A 22,929-nucleotide genomic window follows, 5' to 3' on the forward strand; every position below is an offset into this window, starting at 1 on the left:
AAGCACCCCATTTATAAGAGCCTCAAAAAAAATTCTTAGGAATAAATTTAACAGAAGAGGTAAAGACCTCTGCAATGAAAACTACAACATGCTAAGGAAAGAAATTAAAGAAGACCTTAGAAGAAGGAAAGATCTACCTTGTTCTCCGATAGGCAGAATTAATATTGTCCAAATGACCATACTACCAAAAGCACTGTAGAGATTTGATGCAATTCCAATCAAAATCCCAATGGCATTCCTCAGAGAAAGAGAAAAAGCCATCATAATATTCATCTGCAAAAACAAGAGACCCAGCATAGCCAAAGCAATCCTTAGCAAGAAGAATGAAGCTGGTGGCATTACCATTCCAGGCCTACAACTATACTACCCACCAATAGCGACTAAAACCGCATGGTATTGGCACCAAAATAGATCTGTAGACCAATGGTACAGAATAGAGGACACAGAGTCTAACCCACATAACTTCAGTTATCTTATATTAGACAAAAGCACCAAAAATACTCACTGGAGAAAAGATAGCCTCTTCGAAAAATGGTGCTGGGAAAACTGGATATCCACATGTCACAAAATGAAATTAAAAATCTATCACTCACCAAAGGACTTAAAATCAACATACTACAGGGACAGAGCCACATGGATGTTTATAGCAGCACAATTCACAATAGCTAAACTGTGGAGCCAACCTAGAAGCCCCTCAGGGGAAGAATGTATAAAAAAATGGGGCACATATATACACTGCAATTTTACTCAGCAATAAAAGAGAATAAAGTCATGGCATTTGCAGCTAAATGAATGGCGTTGGAGAAGATAAGGCTAAATGAAGTTAGCCAATGCCAAGAAAACACATGCCCAATGTTTTACCTGATATAAGGAGGCTGATGCATATTGGGGTCAGAAGGGGGAGCATGGGGGAAATAGATGAATTCTAGATAGGGCAGAGGGGTGGGAGGGAAAGGGAGGGGGCAGGGGATTAACAAGGATGGTGGTGGAATGTGATAGACATCATTATCCAAAGTACATGAATGAAGACAACAATTGGTGTCAACATACTTTATATACAACCAGAGATATGAAAAGTTGTGCTGTATATGTGTAGTAAGCATTGTAATGCATTCCACTGTTATTTATCTTCTTAAAAAATCAGTTAAAAAAATCAACAACTTCCACAATGCATTTAGGAAGTTGTTTTCATGCTTGTCTTTCATCATATCAATACCTCCATTCATTTTCTCTTAATCTCAACTTGTCTAAAAGTGACACCACTAGGTTGACAGGAAAATGCAAAAAAATAAAGATGTACATGAAATGAGAACTCATCATAGAAATCATGATTTAGAACTAAAATTTCAAAATGCTTCTCAAGTTAAAATTAGGAAAGAATAAACAATGTATTTACCGCACCCCTCATCCATGTCCAAGAATATAAAGGAGTTTCAAAACTAAAGAAGTTTCTACAGTAAAATATGCAATGAAGAAAGAAAACTAAATTGATTGTATAAAAATGCTTTGTTTTATTAATCATACTCTAAATATACACATAGTATATGAACAAAATAAATTAAATCTTATGAATAGTTAATTAAATGAATATTTAAATAGATAAATACATCTGAAGCGATGTAAGGGACTGGTGCCTATAGAAACGCATCATTGACTGAAAACATACAAGGAATGGAGTGAATTCTTGTAACAAGGAGGCATGGGAGTCTTTGAAATGGCAGAAGTTGTGGGAGTGCGGTAAGGTGTGTTCTTCAGAGAGAAGCATTTCCCTGCTGGACCAGGTCTCGTTCCATGCTCCTTAATCTTTCATATAACTTAGGTGAAGAAGAGAAGAATTTCAACATTTCTGTTCGGACCATCTCCCAGGCACAAGGCAGGTATTCCTTCTCCTTCAGGTAGACAGTGATCCTGCGGAAGTATTTTCTAACAGTTATTCCGAGAGCTTTTTCCGGCCTCACCTGGTGGGTCACACAGGCTTCCAGGTCATCCAACTGCTGAAGGAGGCCACTGAGGAAGGTGTCCAGGAGGGTCTTGTTCCAAGCAGCAAACGCCTCCTGGGTGCCAAAAAGGCGCAAGATCTGGTGGGTCATCTCCTGGAGGGCAGCAACAGCTTGAGCCCTTGGCACCTTCTCACCCTCCAACAGCTTCTGGGGGAAGGCAAAGTCCTCTCTGTCGTCCAGGCAGGAGAAATCGGGAATTCTCCTCATTTTTTGCAGGAGACTCAGTGCCCCCTCCTCACTTTTCTCAGAAGTTTCAAGACCCAGGTTGTGTATCTGAAGCAGGTCACAGCCCAGAGAGCAGGTGGTCTTGCAGCTGAGCACCACTAGGGCCAGCAGGAAAGCCAAGGGCAAGGCCATTGGGGATCTTGCAGATGCTGCTGGGCTGTCTGAGATGGGTGATGCTCAGTCCTTGCTCCAGGGTCTCTGAAGACCTTGCTTTGTGTGGATACCTAAAAGAGAGAACACAATAGTGCGATTTTATGAATGCCAGTGCCTTCTGGTTTTGCTTTCCTTTATACATTCTCTACTTTGGTTTTCAGCAATGTTTCTAAACCATTCTAGTTTTCATTATTGCCTCCACTTCCAATGTTACCCTTACCTATCAGAGCCTTTTCACAAATTTGTTTCTTATTGAAAAATGTCATTAAATTTCACTTAGGATATTTATCCTTCATATCTGTATAGGTAGTGTATCTATATCTGTGTATATCAAAATTATGAACTTATGTTTTTATTCAATATAGAGTTATGAATGACAATATTTAGGCTAAATTACAATTTAAATTTTTTGAAATTTAAATGATCTTTATATCTGTATTTGTAATGACTTCATTCACTTTAAGTTAATTGTGATATGTCAAATTACAGTGACTATCAATTTTCAAAATATATTATAAAACTGAGAAAATCTGATCCTTCAATGCGATTATGAAACCTTTCTTAAAAGGATGAAATAATGTTCGATTGTTTTCTTTGCAATGAGTTTTAGTACTTTGCATCATATAAGAAAATTATTAAAATAATATGAAAAATAATTTTTAATCTGTACAGTAGCTCAATTTTGTTGTGTATTTTACAAAATCATTGACATGACTTTAACTCCTGTAAGACATTTGGAAGTATCTAAAGATAGGGCAGAAACAGCAAGTGAAACAATTAGAAATGGAGCCTGCGAGGGCTGGGGTTATGACTCAGTGGTAGAATGCTTGCCTAGCAGGTATGAGGCCCTGGGCTGGATCCTCAGCAGCACATAAAAATAAATAAATAAATAAATAAAAATAAAACTATTGTGCCCAACTACAACCAAAAAGTAAATGTTTGGAAAAGAAATGGAGCCTGAGAATATGACTGAATGACTCCAATCTCATGATAAAACCTTAATCTGTTCCTGCTCAGATGTGGGGTTCAGACCTTGGATTAAAAAAAAAAAAAAACAGAAGGAAAGAAAAACAAAACTCAGAAAATATATTCCTAATTTCAAATCTTCAGTCAATAAAGTATTGTGCCATTTGAAATGCAAGTGTTTGTTGTGCTCACAAAGCTTCTAATATTTTGAACCCATCATATTTGTGAGAAAACTGTGGGTTAAAGAGTTTAAGTCGGTTGTGCTACATCACACAGAAATCCTGGCAGAAATCCTAGTAAAATTCTTCATCCTAATTGATGACTGATGACTAATTTTGTATTCTTGAATTTTAGATTTCTCTAATAATTGTTCAGTTCATTTATCTTCACATTATAAACAATACCCTGGCTCTAAGGATTTGCAAGGGAATATTTTTGTTTCCAGGAAGGGTAGAGTTTTGGAGTACCAGAAACCACTGTAGTGCCTAAGATTCATTCATACCTCCAAAGATTTTTTTGGAAATGTAGGTGATAGATCTGGACGACTTCAGTTTCAGTAATGCACTTTCCAGCCTCTGGGCGGCGCTTAGGCACCGCTAAGAAGTGAAACTGCACAAGAGGCAGCGTCAGGCTTTTCTGCCTCCTTCGCCCGTGATTGGGAGAGGTTTGGGGCTTTCAGTTTCCAGTTGCCCTCTGTAGTTGGAGAGAAACATCCTGGCTTGCCTGTCAACTTGCTGCCCCTTAAATACTCCACAAGGCTCTCTCTGTTGGAAGTTAGGTGGACACTTTACCCACACTTTGGGGACTAAGATCTTTCTTGGGTGCAAGTGCAAATGTTACCCATTCTCAATATTGCTCTACTCTTGGGGATTTCCCTCTGGGGTGAAGTGTGTGTCAGCGGAAGGGGATTTTGTTTTTTCTTTGACTGAACATTTTTTCAGCGTTTTGAGGACTAGACGTCTTTTGGTTTGTGACTATAGAGATTACGTGTGTTTGGAGAAGTGCCCGCAGCACTTGGAGAAGGGGAAAGACGGAGACAGTTCTGCGGACCAGGAAGGACCAGAATTGTGACCCGTGCAGGGGAGCTGGAGAAGCGCCCTTTCCCTAGAGCCCCAGGAGGGAGACAGCGCCTCTCTAGGGATGCTTTTAGTATTTTTCAGCGATTTCGTTTTCAATGGGATGGCCTTGAAGAAATTGGAAAACATAAGTAAGGCGTGTTATCATCCTATTATTATCACGAGTTCTTTAGTGAAAAATCGGTTTGGGGGCTGGCGTTCTGGCTCAGCATGCCTGGCAAATGCAAGGAATTGAGTTCAGTTTTCAGCACCACATAAAATAAATAAATAAAATAATGGTATTGTGTGCAACTGCAGCTAAAATGTGTTTAAGAATGTATGTGTATATGTGGTGTTTTTGTGTGTGAATATATATATATATATATATGTATATATATATATATATAAATATATATATATCGTTTTTTCAATAAAGCATTAAATAAAATGAGTTAAATTTTTATTCATACTGAAAGAAAAATTTTATATCCTTTTACTGTCCTAGCTTTAGAAGAAATGAAGTCAACGATATTTTCAGGATGACCTCTTTGTCAATGGATTCCATAGACGAGTTCTACAATTTCTCTTGGGTTACAACTTTTGAGACTTTTTATTGAATTTGAAGGTACTGAAACTTCGTGCACAAGGAACCAGGAAGTATCAGCATGAACCAATACATTTCTGTGATTTAACTTGTAACCTAACAATTAGTTAAACACAACTGAAACACCTGAATTTCAACAGCTGAAGGAAATATAGAAACCAGCTGACAAATCAAGCAAAATGGATTTCAAAACCACAATCCTTGAATCAGAATCTTGGGCTATCTTTATATTTGATAGAAATATATGGTTTCCAAATGCTCCTGGGAAAATGTATGGACGAGTGGTCAGAGAAGTCATTTATCATACTGAATTATATACTTATCATGATATGCTGTAATGTTGAACTTGGAAAACAGAAAATCTCAGAGAAGTGCTGCAGGATCTAGAGGCCAGAAGTGTGGTGGGATCTTTCAGGTTGGATATTATGGACAGACTCACTTTTCACTGGCTCACTTTTCACTTTTCTGATCCCATAGCTCCATTCTCAAGAATACTCTCTGACTCTTCCATAGCTCTGTGACATTCACCTGTTACACTACACAGGACCATGCCTTCTCTGTGCCTTATTACTGAGGAAGCAGTACCCTTCGGATCATGGAAAACTTTGGATTGGTCCCTCAACATGTTATTGAACCCTGAAGCTTTGCTTTCATCTTTTAGTTTCATGAACACTGTCCTGTAAATGGACCCAGTGGCACCCATATTTATAAATTCTTGAAGGATAACAAAAACATCAGTTTAGTAAGGGAGGCCTAAGTCTGCCAAAAGAGATTGACATTGGTTTTCCTTAATTCACCCTACTTTTCAAATATCATCATGAGAACAAAGAGACAATTCGAAGAGGAATTCTCAGGAGGGAAGAAAAAAGCTAGAGGTCATAATGTTTGAAGTATGTTAAGCACTCAAAGGTCACACCTTACATTTTTCTCTTGTCTCAGAATACACACTGTCCGAATTATTTTTGATATGAGACTATTAGCTGCCTCTGTTGTTCCATTTAGAACTATGACAATGTGGTTTCTGCTGATTAGTGCTACCCAACAAGCTACCACCAAGATCACAAATGTTCTCCACTTTCCCAAAGCATTGAGGTGTTTCATTGCATGTCTTCCAAAAATGCATCAATTCCTATTGTAAGCCAATTTGTCATTTAAAATACATATTTATACTGCCATTTTCTCTTTCATCCTTCTAATAGCAGGGTTTTCCACCTCTGGACTTTAAGAAAATATCCCATATCTGGAATGAATTCAGACCAATCTGAGAAGATCACTAGATATTGGATCAAGGAAAAGGGCAGAGAGTTCTTTGAACTTGGGAACTGAGTCTCCTGCCTAAGGCATTGGTATGCATGCAAGCACATATAACTTTTGAGAAATTCATCTATTTTGTTTAAATAAAATTATTATACATGTTTTGAGAATGTTTTTTTTAATAAAATCTAAATACCAACATAGAGACATAAGAACAAAGTTAAATATATCCGACTGATCATTGACTAAAATTTATTTTTCTTTGCTTTCACTTTAAAAACAATCATTGATAATTTTGTGCTTCATTTGAGGTTGAAGAAACAACTTCCTGGGAATTCCAAGATGGCGGGCCACAGGGAGGCAGCATCCTGAGTTGCTCCTTGACCCAGATCTCACCTAGTTGGAATACTGCATCTCAGAGTGTGCAAGAGCACCCCTAGACAGCTGATTTCTACAGAAATCACCAGCACTGTGAACCCCACGCAGGGCTCAGGGCCTCGGTCTTCCAGTAGGACTCCATAAATGACATCACACTACATCTCAAAGCCCTAGAAGGAAAGAACAAATCAGCAGCAAAAGCAGTAAAAGGCAAGAAATAATTAAAATGGGAGCTGAAATCAATGCAACCCCAACCAAAGAAACAATTGAAATAGTTGACTAAACAAAACGATGGGTCTTTGAAAAAAACAAATAAAGTTCACAGACCCTTAGAGACGCTAATGAAGTGAAGGACAGAAAAAAAGCTCCAATTACCTGCATATGTGATGAAAAAGGTCATATCACAAGGGACACTACAGAATTACAGAGGAAAATTAGAAATTGTTTTGAAAACTCATACTCCAATAAAATAGAAGACATAAAGGCATCAACCAGTTTCTTAACTCCTATGATTTGCCCAGATTGAATCAGGAAGATACACACAATTTAAACAGACCAATATAAAGGGATGAAACAGAAGACACCAGCAGAAGCTGAACAATCAAGAAAAGCCCAGGAATGGATAGATACACAGGCGAGTTCTACAGGACCTTTAAAGAAGAACTAATACCAATACTCTACAATTTATTTCAGGAAATAGAAACAGAGGCAGCACTTCCAAACCCATTCTAGGAGGCCAATATCACCCTGATCCCAGTACCAGGGAAAGACACATCAAAGAAAGAAAACTTCAGACCAATATCTCTAATGAACATAGATGCAAAAATTCTCAATACCATCCTGGCAAAACAATGACAAAAACATATCCAAAAGATTGTGCACTATGGTCAAGTGGGATTTATCCCAGGGATGCACGGTTGGTTCAACATACGGAAATCAATAAATGGAATTCATCACAGCAACAGACTCAAAGATAAGAATCATATGATCATCTCAATAGATGCAGAAAAAGCATTGGACAAAATACAGCACCTTTCCATGTTCCAAACACGAGAAAAACTAAGGATAACAGGAACACATCTCCACATCCTAAAGGCTATCTACAATAAGCCTCAGGCCAACATCATTCTCAATGTTGAAAAATTAAAGGCATTCCCTCTCAAAACTGGAACAAGACAGGGATGCCCTCTTTCACCACTTCTGTTTAACATAGTTCTTGAAACAGTGGCTAGACCAACTAGAAATTAAAGGGATATGTATAGGAAAAGAAGAACTAAAATTAGCACTATTTGCTGACTCTATGATTCGATACCTAGAAGATCTAAAAAGCTCCACCAGGAAACTTCTAGAACTAGTAAATGAATTCAGCAAAGTGGCAGGATATAAAATCAACCCCCATAAATCCATGGCATTTCTGTACATCAGTGACAAATCCGCTGAAAGTGAAACTACGAAAAGCACCCCATTTATAAGAGCCTCAAAAAAAATTCTTAGGAATAAATTTAACAGAAGAGGTAAAGACCTCTGCAATGAAAACTACAACATGCTAAGGAAAGAAATTAAAGAAGACCTTAGAAGAAGGAAAGATCTACCTTGTTCTCCGATAGGCAGAATTAATATTGTCCAAATGACCATACTACCAAAAGCACTGTAGAGATTTGATGCAATTCCAATCAAAATCCCAATGGCATTCCTCAGAGAAAGAGAAAAAGCCATCATAATATTCATCTGCAAAAACAAGAGACCCAGCATAGCCAAAGCAATCCTTAGCAAGAAGAATGAAGCTGGTGGCATTACCATTCCAGGCCTACAACTATACTACCCACCAATAGCGACTAAAACCGCATGGTATTGGCACCAAAATAGATCTGTAGACCAATGGTACAGAATAGAGGACACAGAGTCTAACCCACATAACTTCAGTTATCTTATATTAGACAAAAGCACCAAAAATACTCACTGGAGAAAAGATAGCCTCTTCGAAAAATGGTGCTGGGAAAACTGGATATCCACATGTCACAAAATGAAATTAAAAATCTATCACTCACCAAAGGACTTAAAATCAACATACTACAGGGACAGAGCCACATGGATGTTTATAGCAGCACAATTCACAATAGCTAAACTGTGGAGCCAACCTAGAAGCCCCTCAGGGGAAGAATGTATAAAAAAATGGGGCACATATATACACTGCAATTTTACTCAGCAATAAAAGAGAATAAAGTCATGGCATTTGCAGCTAAATGAATGGCGTTGGAGAAGATAAGGCTAAATGAAGTTAGCCAATGCCAAGAAAACACATGCCCAATGTTTTACCTGATATAAGGAGGCTGATGCATATTGGGGTCAGAAGGGGGAGCGTGGGGGAAATAGATGAATTCTAGATAGGGCAGAGGGGTGGGAGGGAAAGGGAGGGGGCAGGGGATTAACAAGGATGGTGGTGGAATGTGATAGACATCATTATCCAAAGTACATGAATGAAGACAACAATTGGTGTCACATACTTTATATACAACCAGAGATATGAAAAGTTGTGCTGTATATGTGTAGTAAGCATTGTAATGCATTCCGCTGTTATTTATATTTTTAAAAAATCAGTAAAAAAAATCAACAACTTCCACAATGCATTTAGGAAGTTGTTTTCATGCTTGTCTTTCATCATATCAATACCTCCATTCATTTTCTCTTAATCTCAACTTGTCTAAAAGTGACACCACTAAGTTGACAGGAAAATGCAAAAAAATAAAGATGTACATGAAATGAGAACTCATCATAGAAATCATCATTTACAACTAAAATTTCAATTTTGCTTCTCAAGTCAAAATTAGGAAAGAATAAAAAAATGTATTTACCGCACCCCTCATCCATGTCCAAGAATATAAAGGAGTTTCAAAACTAAAGAAGTTTCTACAGTAAAATATGCAATGAAGAAAGAAAACTAAATTGATTGTATAAAAATGCTTTGTTTTATTAATCATACTCTAAATATACACATAGTATATGAACAAAATAAATTAAATCTTATGAATAGTTAATTAAATGAATATTTAAATAGATAAATACATCTGAAGCAATGTAAGGGACTGGTGCCTATAGAAACGCATCATTGACTGAAAACATACAAGGAATGGAGTGAATTCTTGTAACAAGGAGGCATGGGAGTCTTTGAAATGGCAGAAGTTGTGCGAGTGCGGTAAGGTGTGTTCTTCAGAGAGAAGCATTTCCCTGCTGGACCAGGTCTCGTTCCATGCTCCTTAATCTTTCATATAACTTAGGTGAAGAAGAGAAGAATTTCAAGATTTCTCTTCGGACCACCTCCCAGGCACAAGGCAGGTATTCCTTCTCCTTCAGGTAGACAGTGATCCTGCGGAAGTATTTTCTAACAGTTATTCCGAGAGCTTTTTCCGGCCTCACCTGGTGGGTCACACAGGCTTCCAGGTCATCCAACTGCTGATGGAGGCCACTGAGGAAGGTGTCCAGGAGGGTCTTGTTCCAAGCAGCAAACGCCTCCTGGGTGCCAAAAAGGCGCAAGATCTGGTGGGTCATCTCCTGGAGGGCAGCAACAGCTTGAGCCCTTGGCACCTTCTCACCCTCCAACAGCTTCTGGGGGAAGGCAAAGTCCTCTCTGTCGTCCAGGCAGGAGAAATCGGGAATTCTCCTCATTTTTTGCAGGAGACTCAGTGCCCCCTCCTCATTTTTCTCAGAAGTTTCAAGACCCAGGTTGTGTATCTGAAGCAGGTCACAGCCCAGAGAGCAGGTGGTCTTGCAGCTGAGCACCACTAGGGCCAGCAGGAAAGCCAAGGGCAAGGCCATTGGGGATCTTGCAGATGCTGCTGGGCTGTCTGAGATGGGTGATGCTCAGTCCTTGCTCCAGGGTCTCTGAAGACCTTGCTTTGTGTGGATACCTAAAAGAGAGAACACAATAGTGCGATTTTATGAATGCCAGTGCCTTCTGGTTTTGCTTTCCTTTATACATTCTCTACTTTGGTTTTCAGCAATGTTTCTAAACCATTCTAGTTTTCATTATTGCCTCCACTTCCAATGTTACCCTTACCTATCAGAGCCTTTTCACAAATTTGTTTCTTATTCAAAAATGTCATTAAATTTCACTTAGGATATTTATCCTTCATATCTGTATAGGTAGTGTATCTATATCTGCGTATATCAAAATTGTGAACTTATGTTTTTATTCAATATAGAGTTATGAATGACAATATTTAGGCTAAATTACACTTTAAATTTTTTGAAATTTAAATGATCTTTATATCTGTATTTGTAATGACTTCATTCACTTTAAGTTAATTGTGATATGTCAAATTACAGTGACTATCAATTTTCAAAATATATTATAAAACTGAGAAAATCTGATCCTTCAATGCGATTATAAAACCTTTCTTAAAAGGATGAAATAATGTTCGATTGTTTTCTTTGCAATGAGTTTTAGTACTTTGCATCATATAAGAAAATTATTAAAATGATATGAAAAATAATTTTTAATCTGTACAGTAGCTCAATTTTGTTGTGTATTTTACAAAATCATTGACATGACTTTAACTCCTGTAAGACATTTGGAAGTATCTAAAGATAGGGCAGAAACAGCAAGTGAAACAATTAGAAATGGAGCCTGCGAGGGCTGGGGTTATGACTCAGTGGTAGAATGCTTGCCTAGCAGGTATGAGGCCCTGGGCTGGATCCTCAGCAGCACATAAAAATAAATAAATAAAAAAATAAAAATAAAACTATTGTGCCCAACTACAACCAAAAAGTAAATGTTTGGAAAAGAAATGGAGCCTGAGAATATGACTGAATGACTCCAATCTCATGATAAAACCTTAATCTGTTCCTGCTCAGATGTGGGGTTCAGACCTTGGATTAAAAAAAAAAAAAAAAACAGAAGGAAAGAAAAACAAAACTCAGAAAATATATTCCTAATTTCAAATCTTCAGTCAATAAAGTATTGTGCCATTTGAAATGCAAGTGTTTGTTGTGCTCACAAAGCTTCTAATATTTTGAACCCATCATATTTGTGAGAAAACTGTGGGTTAAAGAGTTTAAGTCGGTTGTGCTACATCACACAGAAATCCTGGCAGAAATCCTAGTAAAATTCTTCATCCTAATTGATGACTGATGACTAATTTTGTATTCTTGAATTTTAGATTTCTCTAATAATTGTTCAGTTCATTTATCTTCACATTATAAACAATACCCTGGCTCTAAGGATTTGCAAGGGAATATTTTTGTTTCCAGGAAGGGTAGAGTTTTGGAGTACCAGAAACCACTGTAGTGCCTAAGATTCATTCATACCTCCAAAGATTTTTTTGGAAATGTAGGTGATAGATCTGGACGACTTCAGTTTCAGTAATGCACTTTCCAGCCTCTGGGCGGCGCTTAGGCACCGCTAAGAAGTGAAACTGCACAAGAGGCAGCGTCAGGCTTTTCTGCCTCCTTCGCCCGTGATTGGGAGAGGTTTGGGGCTTTCAGTTTCCAGTTGCCCTCTGTAGTTGGAGAGAAACATCCTGGCTTGCCTGTCAACTTGCTGCCCCTTAAATACTCCACAAGGCTCTCTCTGTTGGAAGTTAGGTGGACACTTTACCCACACTTTGGGGACTAAGATCTTTCTTGGGTGCAAGTGCAAATGTTACCCATTCTCAATATTGCTCTACTCTTGGGGATTTCCCTCTGGGGTGAAGTGTGTGTCAGCGGAAGGGGATTTTGTTTTTTCTTTGACTGAACATTTTTTCAGCGTTTTGAGGACTAGACGTCTTTTGGTTTGTGACTATAGAGATTACGTGTGTTTGGAGAAGTGCCCGCAGCACTTGGAGAAGGGGAAAGACGGAGACAGTTCTGCGGACCAGGAAGGACCAGAATTGTGACCCGTGCAGGGGAGCTGGAGAAGCGCCCTTTCCCTAGAGCCCCAGGAGGGAGACAGCGCCTCTCTAGGGATGCTTTTAGTATTTTTCAGCGATTTCGTTTTCAATGGGATGGCCTTGAAGAAATTGGAAAACATAAGTAAGGCGTGTTATCATCCTATTATTATCACGAGTTCTTTAGTGAAAAATCGGTTTGGGGGCTGGCGTTCTGGCTCAGCATGCCTGGCAAATGCAAGGAATTGAGTTCAGTTTTCAGCACCACATAAAATAAATAAATAAAATAATGGTATTGTGTGCAACTGCAGCTAAAATGTGTTTAAGAATGTATGTGTATATGTGGTGTTTGTGTGTGTATGTATATAAATATACATATATATATATATATATATATATATATATATATATATATATCGTTTTTTCAATAAAGCATTAAATAAAATGAGTTAAATTTTTATTCATACTGAAAGAAAAATTTTATATCCTTTTACTGTCTTAATTTAGAAGAAATGAAGTCAACGATATTTTCAGGATGACCTCTTTGTCAATGGATTCGATAGACGAGTTCTACAATTTCTCGTGGATTACAACTTTTGAGACTTTTTATTGAATTTGAAGGTACTGAAACTTCGTGCACAAGGAACCAGGAAGTATCACCATGAACAGATACATTTCTGTGATTTAACTTATATCCTAACAATTAGTTATACACAACTGAAACACCTGAATTTCAACAACTGAAGGAAATATAGAAACCAAGTGGCAATCAAGGAAAATGGATTTCAAAACCACAATCCTTGAATCAGAATCTTGGGCTATCTTTGTATTTGATATAATATATGGTTTCCAAATGCTCCTGGGAAAATGTATGGATGAGTGGTCAAAGAAGTCATTTATCATACTGAATTATATACTTATCACTATATGCTGTAATGTTGGAACTTGGAAATCAGAAAGTCTCAGAGAAGTTCTGCATGCCAGAAGTTCTAGATGCCAGAAGTGTGGTGGGATCTTTCAGGTTGCATATTATGGACAGACGACTGGCTCACTTTTCACTTTTCTGATCCCATAGCTCCATTCTCGAGAATATTCTTTGACTCTTCCATAGCTATTTCATTCACCTATTATCTAGACAGGACCATGCCTTCTCCAAGCCTTATTACTGGGGGAGCAGTACACTTCAGATCATGGGAAACTTTGGCTTGGTCCCTCAACATTTTATTTACACCTGAAGCTTTGCGTTCATCTTTTATTTTCATGAACACTGTTGTGAAAATGGACCCAGTGACACCCTTTTTATAAATTCTTGAAAAATAACAATAACATCAGTTTAGTAAGGGAGCCCTAAGTCTGCCAGAAGAGATTGACATTGGTTTTCCTTTATTCACCCTACTTTAAAAATATGACCATTATAACAAAGAGACAATTAGAATAGGAAATCTCAGGAGGGATTAGAACGTCATCAATCTAGAAAAACGAGTTGGTCAGGATAGAGTGAAAAGTGAGGATTGTGATGTCAATTCCATACTCATGACCATCTAGCTGGGATGCTGAGAGCCATAGCCAAGTAGGAATGACTCATGGCATTTTGGGTTGAAAGGTGACCCTGTTCAGGGATTAGGGTGGCTCCAGGTTTAGGGTGGATCCTGCTGGGAATAGGGCAGCTCTAAGATTAGGGCGGATCCTGCTGGGATTAGGGCATATCCTGCTGCCTCAGGCGCCTGCTCCTTTGGAGTTCCCCTTGAGTTCTCTAGGGTTTTGAGAGAATTGGTGCAAGAAGCTGGGTAGAGGCAGGGTGTTTCCGGGAAGTGTGTAGAGTGTCAGTGAGAGTTCAGGAATAAAGAGTTGCTGTTTAAATCCACAAGGTTTTGTGGCGGTTCAGTTATTTTGTGCCCAGACTGCAGCACTGGAGGAAGTACATGATTCCAGAGAATAGTTTCAGGCAGCTGATTCAGTGTCTATAGATTGGTTTTAGGAGACCACCAGGGAACATAGGCCCTCAATCCTGGTTCCTCAGCCATTTTTTCACCTCAACTCTCTTGGGGCCAACCCTCTGAGTTGTGTCAATGGGGTCATGGAGAGCAATGCTGAGTCCCTGAAATCCTCTGGTGTGACAATCAACATGGCCCCAGAGAGTAGAGTACTATCAATTGGAGCATACATGATCTTGAAGAGAGAGCCAAATAACTTTCTTTAGCAGAGACTGCTATATGACATATGAAGAGGACCAAATGCAGAACTCTATTCTTTATTTCAGCTTTTCAAAAAAGGATTAAGATGTAAATATTTTTATCCATTTCAAAAATTAATAAAATGCAAGGAATATGGATCTCAAAATAATGTTGAAAATCTTTATTCACTAATAATGAACCATGTTTAGATTAAATGTAGGTGAATTGTCTTTATTTTTCCAGAATTAACACAGAGATGGATGAAGAACAATAACAACAACAACAACAACAAAAAAAAGCCATATCTTTACAGGTGATGTTCTGCCAGGCTTCCCCCTCTCCCATACACCTGGCAACCTTTAGTGATCCTAAAGGTGACACTGAGAGAGAAATATCATTTTTTTTACTATCTCCAAAATTTTCTTTTCAAATATCATTTTTTACTATCTCTATAATTGTTCTTTTCCAGATGTCATAGAGTTAGAATCATAATTTTCAGTCTTTTGACATGGGCTTCTTTCATTCAGCTCTATGGATTTAAGATTCTTCTATGTGGTTTTTTCATTTGTTTGTTTTGGTTTAGTTTGCTTTTTTGTTTGTTTGGTTGGTGTGGGTTTTTAGTTTTGTTTTGTTTTTGGCTTGATAACTTATTTATTTTTTAATAAATTTTTCAAATTATAAATGGACACAATACCTTTATTCATTCATTTATGTGGTGCTGAGGATGAAACCCCATGCCTCACATGTGCTAGGAGAGCACTCTACCATTGAGCCACAACCCCAGCCCAGCTTATTTCTTTTTAACTGAATAATTACCATTGCCTGGAAGAATGAAAGTTCATTTATGCATTCACCCACTGCAGGACATTTTAGTTGCCACCAAGTTTTGCGATGATGAATCTAGCTACTCTGTTTAGTGGCTCTGTGAGCAAGTTGATATGGATATATACTTTCAACTCATTTGGGTAGATATCAAGCAGTGTAATTGCTGGATCATATGATAAAATTGGGTCTAGTTTCAAATGAAACTGACAAACAGACTTTCAAAGTGGCTGTACCTTTTGCCTTCCCACCAACAATAAATAAGAATTCCTGTTGCTCTTGGTCACTTGCTGATCAAGTCCAGAGAAGAATTTCTCCAGTGGGTCTCATTCAGAGCAGCAAAAGAGCCCTTGAATATTTGCTACAGCACATCAAGGAGGAAAAGCAATGGCCTCAATTATACTGGAACTAGTTTCGCCCATCTGTCCCCATGAAACCTAAAGTCAGTTTTGTTCATCAGACAAGAGGAAAGAGAGTCTCCTCATTGTCTCTGAAGTATAAAGATTCACCTGTTGATCAGACTCTGGCTCTAAGGCAATTCACAGTTCTGAAAGCAGATAGAGATGCTGAAGAACATCACCAAGCCATTGTAATAGAGAAGGAGAAAGCCACTAAATATCTTGTAGATGCTGCTGGCCTGTCCTATCTGAGGATTGGCCTTTGAGTTCTCTGAAGACCTTTCACTATTTGTGCTTTTAAATCAGAAACACAGTAGTTTTCATTGACTTGAGACCTGCACCAAGAACAAGTATCTAGAGTGCTCTGGGTGGAGGAAGTTGAATATCTGCTGGAGGATCCCATGGAGGATAAACAGACACAACCTAGGCCTCCTGGAACTGGCTGCCATGCACCATCTTCCAAAAGAACTGGAAGTCTCTTCAGTCTCTCAGACACAAGGAAGAGGAAATTCTCCTCATTTGTCCCAGGAGCACAATGATGTTCTTACTAAGCAGGACAGAGTTCTGAGGCAGGTCACAGCCCAGAGATCCAACAGGGCCAAAGGTGCCCACCACCAGGATGGTCAATACACCTCCTACTCAGGAGGGCCATGTGGAAATGAGGAAGCTGCTGGCCTGATTGATCAGGGGTCTGGGTGAACCTTGGACCCTATTTTCTGTGAAGACACTGTGTCTACACATGGCTTTCAAATAGGGAACACAATCTTCATTTTCTCAACATTTTTCAACACTTTTACTTCTCTTTTTTGTTTTCCTTTGTGTATTCTCTCCATATGACCAGACTATGTTATCAGGCTAAATTTTTAATGTTTGCAATGGAATTTGTATTTCATAGTAAACTTCAAAAGTACTAATTTAACTGGATACTTATCTGTCAAATGAGAATGTCTGTGTTTTAAAGATTAAATGTATGTATGTATAGAAAAATTCATACTTAGAAACAGGCACATACTTTTTTCATATTCAAATATTGCTCCCTTTGTTCAGGAACAAATTGTTAGCAATGATCCTCACCACTTTTACTCCCTTTATTTTACACATAAAGGCAGGTTCTTCAATCCCAAGTATTTCTGTAGTTGTTTAGGGATTTACCAAACCATCTGTGGCAATTACACTTAGTAAGAAGAACTGGGTTTTGTTTGCTGCTTATTTATGAAAGAGCCTCAAAATAAGTGGTAATGAGTGTCTCTGTTGTTTCTCTCCTTCCAGAATATATTCATGCAGGACTATGTGGTTAAGTTTCACTGGGCCCCAAGTCAGGATTAATGTAGACATTGTCCTTTCTGTCCACCATTTTCTTACTGAGGTCTACAGAACTTCTCAGTCAGACAATAATCCTGGGAGGAATCCTGGTTCTTTTGAGGTACTTATGAAAGTAGATATCTTAACTGCAAGATATGTTATTTCTCCAACACCTCCTCACTCACAAGGTGGCCTTGACATCTAGTAACACCTCTGATATAGGGTAATAAAGTGTTCTTTGTGGAAACTCTTTCAGATTCACTCCAGAGCAGGCTCACCACATATTAAGGATTTCTGGAACCCTTTACTAGGGAGTGGCTGGTTTCTCCTTACCTGTGCCACTAGATTGTGTGTAAAGGACACTATCTTTCAGTAGTGATATTCTTCTTACCTGATCCATTGTCTACAGACATCAAAAGTCTGAGAGATTCCCTGAGATACTGATAGCAGAGATTTGTTTTGCCTGAGTAGGTGGAGTCATTTTCCAATTATAATCATTTCAACTTCAGCAGTCAGGTAATTTTTATTATGCCAGTAGAGGTTTTATTGCTCAACTCTTAAATTAATGAACACCTGTTATGCTCAAAATTATTGGTCAGTTTTACAGGGGTTGGATGGATTGTAAATGCCATCAGTGTAGAACAAGGTTAGCATATTTTGTATGTGATCCACAGAAAGCTGAGCACATGGTATATGTGATCCCATCAACACACTTCATGCCATTTCCTTTTATAGGACTAGAAATTGGTTTTATTTGTGTGTTTCCTTGTTTGGCTTTTGTAGACTTCATCATTCATCAGCTTGATGATTGGCAGAAGTCAAATATATTAGCCTTTTAGTTATTGATATCAATGGGCAATTAATCTAAATTTTTACTTATATAACTTTGAGTTTGGTTTTGGAGACCCTGATCCTCAGGAAGGGCTCCAACCTCTGACTTTAAATCTGCCATTCAGTGCAGTATGCACCATCTGTAAAGAAAAGAAAGAGGATTGATCCGCCAGTATCATCTTTTTGTTCAACTATACAAAATACACAGATTTTCACAAAGATCCTTGCCATTAGAAATTGTGATCTTTCACATTGCCAATATCTGATCTGCTGGTAAAATTCTGTTATACTTATTGCTAAATGTACTTAATTACCCTCTAGTGTCCCTTCCTTTCAAGCATTGTTTTATTTAGTTTGTTTTTAAAGCAGCCTGTATTATAACCATGATTTTAGAGAGATTGTATGACCTCATAAATAATCTTCCCTGTGTTGTGATGATTTGCTGAGACCCAAGGGGAAAATCACAAGTTTTCTCAGACACTGGAAGAGCCCCCCTCCCTTCCAATGCTCTGCAGAATGTTGTGGTACACGTGTCACTCATGCTTGGGATTCTGATGTTGATCACATTTCTGTGGGAGAAGTCTGAACTGTCAGCATCCACTTCAGTCTTCTTTGGTTGTAATGACAAGAAGAAGCAGGTGACTCGATTCTGGCCTCTGATGTTGTTCTATCTCCTGAAGTTCTGCCCTTGTTTCATTCGATGCTTTAAGCATCTCTGTTCTCCAGATTCTCAAGGAACTGCTGGCTCTTTCAACTTCTTCATGATTCGTGTTGTTTTCTTTGGTTTCTAGCAAGCAAGAGTCCTATTCCTGATGCAGTTTCCTCCTGTAGGATCAGAACAAGAAAGCATCTAAAGAGAGGCACAGATGAGCTCCTGGCTTCTTTAACAAATCACCAAGTGTAATCATGTGGGCAGGGTTCAGCTTGTGTTTCTGTGTCTTACAGGACTGCAGTAATCTAATAATAGGCATTAATTTGTAAATTGGCAACTTGCTCTTAATAGTAATGTACCATCAAATATGAGATTTTCTTCAATCAGTCCTGCAATTCTGAACTCAGATTGGCAGGTTCTCCAGCCCACTAGCATTTGAACAGTATTTAAAGGGAGTGATTATTAAAATAGGTTAAACCGGCTAGAAGCAAGAAATATATTTTTACCCTTTCTCTCTCCACATAGCTGCCAACTGCTCCACAGCTGAAGAGAGGATGTTGTGGGATGCTGAGAGCCATATCCAAGGAGGAATGACACATGGCATTTTAGATTGAAAGGTGACCCTGCTCAGGGATTAGGGTGGCTCCAGGTTTAGGGTGGATGCTGCTGGGAATAGGGCTGCTCCAGGATTAGGGCAGATAATGCTGGGATTAGGACGTATTCTGCTGCCTCAGGTGCTTGCTCCTTTGGAGTTCCCATTGAGTTCTCGCAGGGTTCTGAGAGAATTGGTACACAGAGCCCGGTGGAGGGAGGGTATTCCCAGGTAGTGTGTGTACAGTGTCGGTGAGAGTTTGGGATTAAAGAGTTGCTGTTTGAATCTACAAGGCTTTGTGGTGCCTCGGTTATTTTGTGCCCAGCCAGACTGTGGCATTTGGTGGCCCGTACGGGGAACAAACCTGCAACCTTGTCATTATCAGCACCATGCTCTAACCAACTGAGCTAACCAGCCCGCAGTCTGTCTGGGCACAAAATAACTGAGCCACCACACAGCCTTGTAGATTCAAACAGCAACTCTTTATTTCCAAACTCTCACTGACACTCTACACACACTACCTGGGAAATACCCTCCCTCCACCGGGCTCTGCATACCAATTCTCTCAGAACCCCATGAGAACTCAACAGGAACTCCAAAGGAGCAGAGGATATGCCCTAATCTCAGCAGGATCCACCCTAAACCTGGAGCCGCTCTATTCCCAGCAGGATCCACCCTAATCCTAGAGCCGCCCTATTCCCAGCAGGATCCACCCCAAACCTGGAGCCGCCCTATTCCCAGTAGGTTCCACCCTAAACCCGGAGCCACCCTAATCCCTGAGCAAGGTCACCTTTCAACCCAAAATTCTATGTGTCATTCCTACTTGGATATGGCTCTCAGCAGTGCCTAAAGCTCAATTTTCCCTAAGATAAAAAACTAAAGAAATATGATTCTTTCAATATTATGGTTAGTTCTTTCCAAAAAATATCCCACTTCGACTCTGGAGAAAAATCTGCAGGGGGACAGAATTCTGCCCAGAACTCTCCTCCTTCCTAGACCGATTCTTGACCGATATCCATCTTGGCCAGTAGGTGGCACTCATTCTATGTAAGCATTTTAACAGTCTCCAGGGTGAAATGAATGATGCTTTCTATTTCCTTTTTGCACCAACTATTGTTACATCATTGTAACAGGGGATTTCCTCATTTACAAAAATATTCATCAGGAGGGTAAGGAAAAAAGAAAAGAAAAGAAGCCCCACTTGTGGGATTTCTGAAAAACCTGGCATTGTCACTCAACTTTTCCTTTCGGTACACAAGGGAAAATTGGCAGCCAGAAAACATAATGGAATGGGAAGCAGCTGTATGAATAGGAGGGCAGGGTAATAAGGCGTGAATGAAGAGAACACACTGGATTTTTCTGTAGTGGTGAAGGAGGAAACTGTTGGGATATGAGAGTGAGAGAATGGGATCTATAAAAGTAGGCAGGATAGGGGAACGTGACAGTTTTCAGAATCAGAAATTAAGTTTTTTCTTTTTTCTTCTCTCTCTCTCTCTCTCTCTCTCTCTCTCTCTCTCTCTCTCTTTCTTTCTCTTGGGACTGAGGATTGAACCCAACGGCACTCAACCACTGAGCCACATCCTAAGCCCTCTTCTGGATTTCATTTAGAAATAGGTCCTCAGTGAATTCTTTAGGGCCTCACTAAGTTGCTGAGGCTAGCTTTGAACTCAGGATCCTCCTGTCTACCTCCTAGCTGCCTGGATTACAGCCATGTGCCACAGCGCCTGGCAGCAATTAAGTTTTATATCCTTTAACTTCAACTTAATAGATGCTATAATTTGGATATTGAATATCTCTAAAGGTCCATATAGCAAGGCATGGTCCCTAGGGTGGAGGAATTGGGAAGTGGAATTTTTAGAGGTGAGGCCTGGAGAAAGGTCCTTACATCATTGAGGGTGTGCTCTTGAAGGGAACTGTGGAATCCCCCAGCCTGTTTTGGTTTGTTTTAGAACCTCCATGACTGGAGTTGTGAGCACTGCTCTAACAGATGTTCCCCTCTTGATGTACTGCCCTCACCAGAGGACAATCCAATGCAGTCACCCAGTCCTGGACTTCCACCTGCATGACTTTCTACACGAGTCAAAATAAACCTCTCTTTACTTGTAGCCTGTGTCAGGTATTTGTTATGGTGGTAGAGTGTTGACTAATATAGAGGGTAACCTGCCTTCCAGATATTTATACAAATCACCATTTTCTAAGTTAATAAAAAGCAAAGTTATTTCCAATGTGAAAGGTGACTATTTTTCAGTCTTCTCTAGGACTGAATTCCATTTTTTAGACTGTCACATTTCTGCAGTCAGTACTGAGAGAAGGTTGGGAGAATTCACTGTTCTGCTATAGATCATAGGAAACAATAGAGAAGCTTAAGAGGTCCTCTCACATAAATAGAGGTAGAATGGCCTCTTCTATCTCTCTGTGAAAGTCATCTCTTCATGAAAGATACTTTGCTAAGGTTTGCTTAATATATTAATTCTAGATATATTTCCCCTTTATTTTATGATTGAGAACATATGAAATTCAGAGAGAAGTTTGTGAATTTCTCAAGACCACACATATACCCTGACTGAATCTAGATTCAAATCAGAATCCTATATTCATTATTGCTTAAGTTTCATATTTTGGAATTCTGCTAAGTTTTAAAATATGCTTTAAACCCACATCACATGCAATCTCTTGCTTCATTGTATTCCTTTTATTGTTCAATGCCATTTTACATTTTTTGATTTTCACCTTATTTTATTCTTTAGCTATTAGGGAAAAGAAGTTTACTCTTCCATCAAAGGCTATTATATTCATTTTAATTTGGTTCTATGTGCATCTCCCAGAGTTTATGATTGTTATGAAATTGATGCTCTACAATGACAATAAAATATTTAATGAGGAAATGCAAGGAATTATGTTATACTAAAGAATAGAAGAATGTGTGGCAGTCTATCTCCACTACAAAATTGTGTCTATACTAACAATAGTAAAAACAATGTGAAAAAGGAAAAATTAGGGAACCAGATTATTATGGTACCTAATCCCTGAAGGCAATTTATATATGGTATTTAGATTTAAGATAAATAATGTATAGAATGCTAATATAGTAGACAGAAGTTTTTAATAAATGAATTATTATAGCCTTCTCCCATTGCTTATCTGTACCCTCCTCCTTCAATGAGAAAACTGACTCCCACTATCTTTCATCTATTTACAATTGTTCGATTCCAGTATACCTTTATATTGTTAACAAAGAATTGTTAACTAGCTGGGTGCAATATCGCACACCTACAATCCCAGCGGCTCAGGAGGCTGAGGCAAGAGGATCTTGAGTTCTAAGCCAGCCTGCGCAATAGCAAGGAGCTAAGAAACTCAGTGAGACCCTGTCTCTAAATAAAATACAAAATAGGGCTGGGGATGTGGCTCAGTGGTCAAGTGCCCTGAGTTCAACCCCAGTAACAAACAAACAAACAAAAGAACTGTTAACTAAACCAAGAGTGGTAGCACACACCAGTAATCCCAGCAATTCAGGAGGCTGAGACAGGAGGATCACAAGTATGAGGCCAGCCTTCGCAACTTGGAAAGACCATGTCTCAAAGTAAAAATAAAAAAGGATGGAGATGTAAATCAATGATAGAGAGCCCCTAGATTCAATTTCCAGATGAGAGAAAGAGAGA

At 38.9% G+C, this 22,929-nt stretch overlaps 2 protein-coding genes across 2 annotated transcripts; both read right to left on the reverse strand.

Annotated features, from left to right (window-relative positions):
* Positions 1 to 1,751: 1,751 nt before the first annotated feature.
* LOC143386016 (interferon alpha-5-like) lies at positions 1,752 to 2,357 on the reverse strand. The gene has a single exon (XM_076841400.2). It carries the CDS (start codon positions 2,355 to 2,357, stop codon positions 1,752 to 1,754), a length of 606 nt encoding a protein of 201 aa, XP_076697515.2.
* Positions 2,358 to 9,842: 7,485 nt separating this feature from the next.
* LOC143386041 (interferon alpha-5-like) lies at positions 9,843 to 10,448 on the reverse strand. Its single transcript, XM_076841404.2, has one exon. It carries the CDS (start codon positions 10,446 to 10,448, stop codon positions 9,843 to 9,845), a length of 606 nt encoding a protein of 201 aa, XP_076697519.2.
* Positions 10,449 to 22,929: the final 12,481 nt, after the last annotated feature.

This window comes from Callospermophilus lateralis, chromosome 2 (assembly GCF_048772815.1).
Source record: "Callospermophilus lateralis isolate mCalLat2 chromosome 2, mCalLat2.hap1, whole genome shotgun sequence".
Taxonomy (NCBI): domain Eukaryota; kingdom Metazoa; phylum Chordata; class Mammalia; order Rodentia; family Sciuridae; genus Callospermophilus; species Callospermophilus lateralis.

Excerpts from the sequence above, each read along its gene's own strand:
- LOC143386016 (XM_076841400.2), bottom strand. The coding sequence starts at position 2,357 with ATGGCCTTGCCCTTGGCTTTCCTGCTGGCCCTAGTGGTGCTCAGCTGC.
- LOC143386041 (XM_076841404.2), bottom strand. The coding sequence starts at position 10,448 with ATGGCCTTGCCCTTGGCTTTCCTGCTGGCCCTAGTGGTGCTCAGCTGC.